Below are 9,083 nucleotides of genomic sequence, written 5' to 3' on the forward strand. Positions count from 1 at the left end.
TTCCATAACACTGCCAGCTGGCAGCTCTGACAATCCCATCCCCTCCTCTCCAGCTCTGGCGTCCAGGGTGACAAGAGCCGCCTCTAGGCAGAAAGCCAGGCCAGAAAGCCCAGGACATCCCTGAGAGCCTGTCACCATGGCAACCTGCCCGCTCTGCCCCCCCCCCACCCCAAACTCAAATCCAGTATATTTTTCAAATCCAGCATGACAGAATGGGAAGGGCCTCCTAGATCAGCAGATTCCAGCCCCTCCCCTTGTCCCAGAAGGAGAAACTGAGGCCCGTTTGCAGAAGGGAGGGGGACCTGTTGATTAGGGACCTGACCTCAGCCTGTCCTCTCTCCCTCCCACCCCACCTCAGTGACCCTGGGGGCGCAAGGAGCTCTGAGGAGCCTGCGGCCGGCCGGTCTCCCTGGAGGGAGGAGGCGGGCTCTCCACCGCAGCTATGGCGGGGTAGGGCGGCGCGGGAACCTGACACCCAGGATGAATAAATGATGCTCGCTGACTATCCGTGGCCGAAGCCCGCAGCTACCGGGCCCGGTTGGCAAGGGCAGCGACCGCCGGCCGGCCCATTGGTCCGTGGGCTCCGCAAGCGGCGCGGCAGCGCGAAGATGGCGGGGCGGCCGGGCGTGGGACCCCTCCTGGCGCTGGGCGCCGCGCTCGGGGTGTGCCTCGCGGGGGTTGCCGGGCAGCTGGTGGAGGTGAGGCCGCGGCGCGGAGGGACTGGGGAGGCTGTCGCCGTCCAGGCAGGGGGCAGGGGGAGAGGGGGCGCCTTTCTGATCCGGAGCTGGTTTTATCCCTTCCACTTGCCCTAGGAGATCCAGTCTCCTGGGCCACGAAGCTCTGCCCCAAGTGCTGCCAGGCTGTGAGACCCTAGCCCCATTCTTAGGGTCCCTCTTCTGATGGAAGGGCACAGCCCCCGATTTCAGGAACATTAGACTGATGAGGGAGACTCACCTTGACTTTAGGGATTCCCAGCCTGACTGGGGACACAGCCCTGTCCAGACTGATGGGGGATACTGGGCCCCCATCCTCCAGCCTTTGGTCTCACTGGCAGGGAGGTGCACAGCCGGGTTTCCTGGACCTCTAGTCTGATGAAGCAGATCTAGACCCTGAATTTAGGGTCTTCTGGAGGTAACAGCCTCTGTCTCCAGAGATACTCCAGGGACCCCTGTCTAGTGGAGAGGGGGAGACACAGCCTTAAGATGGAGGTGAGGGCCTTCCAAGTTGGAGGGTGGGGCAGCAGGATCAGCAGACCCTTAGCAGAGCAGCCATGTGGAGCACTAGGTCCAGAGGGGCCAGTGTGGCTCAGGGACTGGGGAGTCTGACTCGGTCCAGGTGATAACAGCGAGCTTTAGAAGGTTTCTGCGCAGGGACAAGTCACAATGAGTTCTGGTTTGGAAGGAGAGTAAACTGGAAGGGGTCACACAGTGGGAGAGCTGGGAGGAGCTGCTGAGAGCACAGAGGCAGGTGGAGAGGATGGCTGGGTGGTTGGGCGGTTGGGCAGAGCCTGGCTGGAGCTGGGAAGGGTGGGGCCATCTGTCGCCTCCCTAGCCTCCTTGTACCCCACTCCTGCTGAACCTGAAATGGGAGCCAATGAGGGAGCTGGCAGACCAGACCTAGAATTCTGAACTGTGAGGTGAGGCCAGAGGGAGAAGGCCCAGGAGCAGGGCCAGGGAGAAGCGGGGGAGGGAGGCTGTGAAGGCGGGGGCTGACCAAAGGGAACGGGAAAACAGAAGAGGCAGTGAGGGGTGCCCAGGGAAGCCCTTTGGGGTGGGGGCTTGGGGACAGTGTGGGATAGGGAGTACTGAGCCATGGGGAGGTTGTTATATGGGGACACAGCCCTGAACTGGAGGGTTTGCTGGGGACATAGGGACAGAGCCCTGAACCTAGATGTAGCCTGTCCCTGCTGTTGCCCAGAGGGCGTGACCAGGAGGCTGGACTAGAGTCAGGTATCAGCTCCAGTGTCCCTGTAAGGGGAGCTAGGCTGGCTTGAACACCGTGGGGTGCACTTGGGCCCCTCACAGACTGTCCTGAGGCCTGGGTACAGAAACTGAGCTGGTTTAGGTGCAGACAGAAAGCTGGAGGCGGGGGCTAAGTCAGTTCTGAGCCAAGGACTCTTCTCCCCCACCCCTAGGAACTCATCTTCCCCTAGCTCATCAAGGGAAATTGCATTTGGAGGCCATCTGCCTGCGGTCTGAGCAAGGCCCTAGCTCCTCCCTCATGGAAGCAACAGAGACATAGGCAGGGCTGGGGACCGTGTCACCACCCACCTTGGCCCTGCATGGTTCACCATCACCCTCCATCAGCCTGTGAGGCTCTGAAGGAGGTGGGGCCTCCATGCTCCAGAAATCAGACCCCAGCAGGGCCTACCATGAGGAGAAGACTAGCTGTTACCTGCTGCCATCCACCCAAGACCCCTATCAGTCCCAGCTCCACCCACATCAGGGCTGGGGCAAAAATGTGTAGGAAGTGAGCTCTCAACTGCCTTGGCTCAGAACCTGAGAACTTTACTATGGCCCTCTGAGTCTTCCAGTCGTACAACCCAGCCGGGCCAACACATTGGGCCTTAGAATTAGGGCAGCTGCCACCATCGAGCCCCTAACCCTAATGCCACAGACATGTGCCTGACCTCACACAAGTTCCCCAACCTTATGTACATGGGTCTGACCCCACACATACATCCAGGGGACAGTACTGAGGAATGGCGTCTTCTTATCAATAGCTCACCCTGGCCAGGAGAAAAAAGCCTGGGAATCAGGTACCAATCCCAGCCCACAGATCATCTGGGTTACCTGCAACAGGTCACTGATCCTCTCTGAGTTCTGCAGCCCATGCTGAAGGGTGGCATTCACTAGATGAAGAAGCGCCTGGCTCATGATAGATGCCCAATCCATGTTTATGGGCCTGGGAGAGGAAGAGCTGAATGGTCGAGCTACAGGTTGCCTTTCTTCTCAGAAAACCAGAAGGGACTCCTCTTGTCTGTCATTATTTGGAAATCAGGGGACAACAGCTTGCTCATATGCCCCAGGGTTCTCTCTCTCTCTGAGGACAGAGCCCTCTCCCTGCCCCTCAGCTACACTAAGTGACATAGGGTCATGTCCATCTCTGGTCAGGGACAGATCTTACTCAAATTTCACAGTGTGGGTACATGTATCTTCACACCTGGCCAGGACTGTGTCCCCTAGACACCCAGGGCAGGGCCATGTCCCCTGTACAACCAGGACAGGACCATGTCCCCTCAACACCCAGGACAGAATCATGTCCCCTCACCACCTAAGGCTAGGGCCATGTCTCCTCAGTCCTGGGGCAGGGCCATGTCCCCTAGACACCGAGGAGCAGGGCTATGTCCTCTCAGACTTGGGGCAGGGATATATCCCTTAGACATCCAGGACAAGGCCATTTTCTCTCATAACTGGGGCAAGACTGTGTCCTCTAGACCCTGGGGCAGTGTCCTGTCCCTCCAGTCCCCCAGGGCAGGGTAATGTCCCCCTGGAAAGTGGGAGTGGCTGGCTATACTCTACTCAGGCTTGCTACAGCCGCGCTTCTGCCTTTTGGCCTCCAGGTGTCGCCACAGCACTGCAGACCTTTTATTTATCTGGTGCCTGTCCTGTGGACACTCTGGCTGAATCTTCCATTCAGAGAGTGACTTCCAGTAGGGTAGGCGACCATAGGAAGCCACCTGGCAGGAGTCCAGGCCAGCCGGCAGAACTATGAGGCCCTGACTCCTAGCTCCACACTCTACCCTCACTAGGGAGATGTGAGAGCAGCCAGTCAGCCAGCACCATAGAGGCCTCGCCTTGTCTCTGGCCTTGGTCCTGAGACCCCATCTGCCTGGGTGGAGCCCAGGACTGGAGTAGGAGGGTGTGAACCTGGTCGGGACAAGCCATCCACGTTTGCTCCTCCAGGCCTTTGTTTCCCCAAGCATCATCCCACTTCAAGTCCCTGGCTCTGCTCAGTTCTCTTGCTCTAAATCTGGAACTTCCCAAGGTCTAGGGTGTTGGTAGTGCTTGCTTAAAAGAGTTGATTCTAGGAGATTCTGAAATGCTTGGGCTGAGTCCTTGCTGAGGCCTGGGCCCTTCTCAGCCGGTCCCAGCTGGCTAGCCTCTGCCTGGCTCACTCCCCTCTCTCCTGACCCACAGCCCAGCACGGCCCCGCCCAAGCCCAAGCCGCCCCCGCTGACCAAGGAGACGGTGGTGTTCTGGGACATGCGCCTGTGGCACGTGGTGGGCATCTTCTCGCTCTTCGTGTTGTCCATCAGTGAGTAGCTGCTCCTGCCCTCTCCACCACACTACAATGGGAATCCAGCACCCCCCGCAGAGGGCTCAGAGCAGCAATTCCGGGCAGTACAAGTAGGCCAGGCGCCCGCAGGAGACCCGCCGTGGTTTCTGGCACCTCCTGATCCACACAAACTCCCTGTGGAGGGCTGACAGGCCAGTGGTGACCTGAAGTATTCTGCCGGACCCAGGGAGGTAGCCACACGGCAATTATGGTAATTACAGGGACTCCACTGAACAGAGGACTGGGATGAGGACGTGTCATTTTTCCCTATGGCTGGACTCCTGATGCTTTTCCTGCAGTTTGGCCAGCTTAAAGGCCACACCCACGGGCCCCAGCAAGGCCACCCTCCACTAGAGGCTCCCCAGACGCCTAGCAGATGTGGCTCCCAGGCTTCGATCCCTGCCTTGTCAAATACCATTTTCCGGGAATGACTCACGCCCGCCTCAATTAAAAGCAGGAAACCCATTCCTCTCCTGGGGTCTGGGAGCTTCTTGATGCAAAGTCACAGCAGAAATGGGCTTGGCCTGCTCCCCTTAGTCCTCCCCTCAGAACAGGGATCTGGAGTTGGGGAAGGGGACAGAAAGGCACAGGAGATAGAGGCTGAGTGGGGAGGCTGCCATGGCACAAAGCATCTGACAGAGGTTCCTACAAGGCAAAAGCCGAGTATAGGGGGATGCAGGCGGTAAAGGGAGAAGCAGCCCACTCCCCTGCAAAGTTGTCACGGAGAAGGGTCCTCTGTGCTGCAGACCAGTGGGAGGGTGGGTGGGGTTTAGCAGGAGGGGAGGCTAAAAGCATTCTAGGCAGAGGGGATAGTGTGAGCAGAGGCTGGAGGAAATGCAGCCTCACACAGGGTCTCAGATGACCCCAACTGGACATTTGCTGAGTGCACCCCTGGTGGGGAGGTTATAGTCCCAGCTGAAGCTGTCCAGGGATGAGGTGCCCCAGAGAGCTGGTTGGCACACAAAGAGCCCACCCAGACGTGAGGGGCTCTGAGGAAGACATGACATCTGATGTGCGTGTGCTTCTCCTGGCACCAGAAGTGCCTTCCCAAGAGAAAATATCCACCCTGCACACCCCACCTCCCATCTGAGCGAGAGGCTGTGATTGCTCCCAGCTGAGGCTGAGAACTAGTCAGACATCTTAGTAGAGGCCCCGCAGATAGACAGGTGTGCCTGCAGCCTCAACCACGTGTCCACAGAGGGAAACAGCCCACTGCAGGGCTGCGGGGTCATCTGCCCTGCACGAGCCACAGGCGCAGCCTAGGGTGCAGGCCTAGGGAGCAGCAGGGAGAGCACTGCGGGTCTCAGACACAACAAAGGTGCCTGGGACCACGTGAGAAAATCGCACTGTCAGACCCCAAGCAGCACTTGGACATCAACCACACAGACCACCTCTAACCCCATTTTCTAGAAAGGGAAAGGGATAGTCCCACCTTATCTTACCTTACACTGGTTATCTTCCACTGAGACCTGGGGTCGAGACCAACCTCGGGTCTCAGGCATGGACACAAGTTCTGGAGAAATCCAGGACCCAGCTTTTTGGATCAGGCCTGCTGTCTGCTTAGATCCACCTCTGGACGGTCAGATCTACAGCTAGGGCCCTTGTGCAGCCCCCTCCTCCAAGTATATGCCTGAATGATGCTGGCTCCCCAATTCATTCCTTCAGGAGTCAGGTCCTGTTCCCAGCAGTGAAGGCTTTGAGATAGTCCCATTCATTCATTCACTTATTTTTTTTTTCTTTTATTCTGAGCCTGGGTGAGAGCTAGTGGGGACCACAGTATTTGTCTGAAGGGGTTCTGCCTTGGTTGCATCATATGACCCCAGCAGGTCCTCCAGTCCAGGCTACAGAGATCTGATCCCTCTTCCCCAAAATAGACCTGGCTCATCCTCTGTGGGCCTTTCTGCCCCCAGGAGGCTGCCAGGAAGTTATGTCTGGTAATCCAATTTATAATAGGAACCAGTTCCATCCCCTCCCCTAGGACTGGGGCCAAGGTGGTCAGGCTGTGGGGGCCTTAGAAAAATTAACTTAGTCCAGCCAGGTCCTGGCAGCCCTGACCTGCCCTGCCCATCACTAGACAGGCCAGCTCCATGCCCTGGCCCAACTGGCGTGGGTGCAGCTGCCCTCAGCCGGAAAACCACTCCTGGAATAACTCCGTCTGAGGTGAACGCCCCAGGGCAGGGTCTATGCCCTCTCATGGGCTCCTGCCCTAGCCAGAGAGAGCCCAGGGATGTCCTCCAGGAGGCTGAGGAGGGCATGCAGAGCCACGTCCTCTCATGACTGAGGCAGCGCTGGCCCAGCTCTCCGTGGCGTGGAGAGAAGGAGCTAAGTTGCACTAGAAGCACTTCATGGCCCCAGGAAGCTATGGCTTAAGTCATGGTGCAGCCCTCTGCCTTAACCCCCAGTGACTCTCAGTCTGGTCAGAAAGACCCTCAGGACCAAGACTGGTGACATAATTTAGCCAGGGGCCCTTCCAAGCACCAGGGCCTGTGCAACTCTGTGAAGTCAGCCCTGCTCAGGAGAGCCACCATGGTCATCGCAGGGTCCACAGGGGTTTTGTCAAGATGCTGAGCCTCCTGCCAGCGTCTGGTGGGTGAGACACACGCAGGTACATGGGGGCAGCCTGAAGGAAGGCCGGTGCCATTCCTGGGGTGTCGGAAGCCCAGCCCCACCCAAGCCTCCTCTGTCCTCCCTACAGTTATCACCCTGTGCTGTGTCTTCAACTGTCGAGTGCCACGGACCCGGAAGGAGATTGAAGCCCGATACCTGCAGCGAAAGGCAGCCAAGATGTACACAGACAAGCTGGAGACTGTGCCGCCCCTCAATGAGCTCACAGAAATCCCGGGAGGTGAGTCGGCCCTGGCTCCAGCCCTGCGGTGCCAGCCAGTTCCTCGGTCCTGCTGCCCTGTTCCTACCCTCCAACTGCAGCAGGTTCAGGAAGGGGCCCCAGCCCTGCCCCTGGACACCAGAGCACAGAAGGGGCCCCAGCCCTGCCCCTGGACACCAGAGCACAGAAATCGGTCAGCGAGAGGCAGATAGAACAATGAGCCTATTCTCCAGCAGGAAGAAGAAAGGAAAAGGCAGGGGGTGGGAGGTTTTGGGGCTCTTCCCTTGGGATGGCCAGGCCCCAGGACCTCGTCTCACCACTATCACGTGGTCTCTTTCCCCTGCCCTGCAGAGGATAAGAAGAAGAAGAAGAAGAAGGACAGTGTGGACACAGTGGCGATCAAGGTAGAGGAGGACGAGAAGAATGAGGCCAAGAAGAAGAAAGGAGAGAAATGAGCACATCCTGGAGGCGGCCACTGGAGCTGGCTCTCGAGCTCAAGCCGTGGCCACGTCCAGGCATGTTGGACTCTGAGCTCATTCGTGGACCACAGAGGCTGTGGATCACAGAGGGGGAAGCTGAGGCCCATGCCCACATCCTCATGGCCCATCAGGAGCAGGAACCAGACTCTAGCAGGTGTCCTGCCCCCAGCCCAGGCTTGGCTCCTTTCATCCCATCCACATGGGTACTGTTGGCAGAGGTGGTCTGGGGCCACTGTCTCTCTGCAGATACATTGCTGTCCCCACCCAGACCTCCCTCTGTCCCATCCTTTCTGCCATGGATCGCAGTGCGTGTGACGGAGTAATGGGATGAGGGGTTACTTCAGCCACCCTTTCTGGCAGGAAGTGGCTGAAGTGCGTGGGTCAGGGTGTGAGACCACACCCAGACAGGCCATGAGGAGGCAGAGAGGGTCACTGGGGGAAGTTGTGGCAGCAGGAGGGACTCTGCCTGGCCAGGAAGGAGCCCTGTTGGTGAGGAGACTGCCTACCAGGAGATCCAGCTCAAGGAAGTGAGCAGAGGTGGCTCCAGAAATGGAACCCCCAGCCCAGCAGACAGCAAGCTCAAGGCAATGGGTGACCTTCATTTCACACGTTGTGATGGAGCTGAGGCTGCTGCCAAGCTCAGCATGAGGCTCTGAGGCTCAGGCTCAGGGCTGGGCTGCAGGGCTGGGTCAGCGGTACACGGAGCTAAGGACAGTGGGCTAGACGGTGCAGGACAGAGAGCTGGGGCCTGGGCCCCTCTGGGAATCGTAGCATATTTAAGAAGCCAAGGGGGACCTTGGGCTGTTCTGGTGGTCCCTTCTCTGCCCAGCAGTGCTAGGAGGTCTCAGGGCCCTAGGAGATCACAGCAGGGGCACGCTCACCCTGCGCCTGTAACCATAACAGCACCAGCTTCTCTGCAGCTTCCTCTTCTACCATTTCCCACTGCGGGCGCCTAAAAGAAGCATCTCTGACCAGAAGACAAAGGCCCAAACAGTACCTGGGGGAAGGAAGATGCACAGAGGCGCTTCCAGATGGCATGGAACAGACTAAGGCTCCGTAACCTAGGCCTGAATACTCCGGAGACACCAGAGGGTGCCCAGCCCAGGGAGCCTGCTGGCAAAGCAGCCTGTAGAGATTTGTGAATAAAGCTGAGTGCCTTCTCAGAGCCAGGCCTAGAAAACGGCCTCCTGAGATGACCCCTCGGGATGCGCTGTTCCCAGAGCATTTATGTGGAGAGTGATGCAGTGAGAGACAGATGGCTCAGGCCAGGCTAAAGTCCCCTCCCTGACTCTCCTACCAGCCTGAATTAGGATGAGATAGAGAGAGAAATGGGGACCAAGGGGCTGAGGGGCAGCTGCAGCCACCGGGGCCCACCCCTGAGGCAGGCACAGGATTCGGGAGGGACCCTGCAGCTCTCTGGGTGCTGAGTTCACAAGGCTGTGCCCATGACTTTCAATAGGCCTTTGATGGTCTGTGCCCAGTGCTGGGGAACACAAGAGTCA

The 9,083-nt window shown here is 58.4% G+C and overlaps 1 protein-coding gene across 1 annotated transcript; it reads left to right on the forward strand.

Annotated features, from left to right (window-relative positions):
* Positions 1-256: 256 nt before the first annotated feature.
* TMIE (transmembrane inner ear) lies at positions 257-8,787 on the forward strand. The gene is made up of 4 exons (XM_002758286.6): positions 257-698; positions 4,140-4,257; positions 6,974-7,123; positions 7,454-8,787. The coding sequence occupies exons 1-4, from the start codon at positions 489-491 to the stop codon at positions 7,555-7,557; spliced, it is 582 nt and encodes a 193-aa protein (XP_002758332.3). The 5' UTR covers positions 257-488; the 3' UTR covers positions 7,558-8,787.
* The last annotated feature ends 296 nt before the right edge of the window (positions 8,788-9,083 follow it).

This window comes from Callithrix jacchus, chromosome 15, assembly GCF_049354715.1.
Source record: "Callithrix jacchus isolate 240 chromosome 15, calJac240_pri, whole genome shotgun sequence".
Taxonomy (NCBI): domain Eukaryota; kingdom Metazoa; phylum Chordata; class Mammalia; order Primates; family Cebidae; genus Callithrix; species Callithrix jacchus.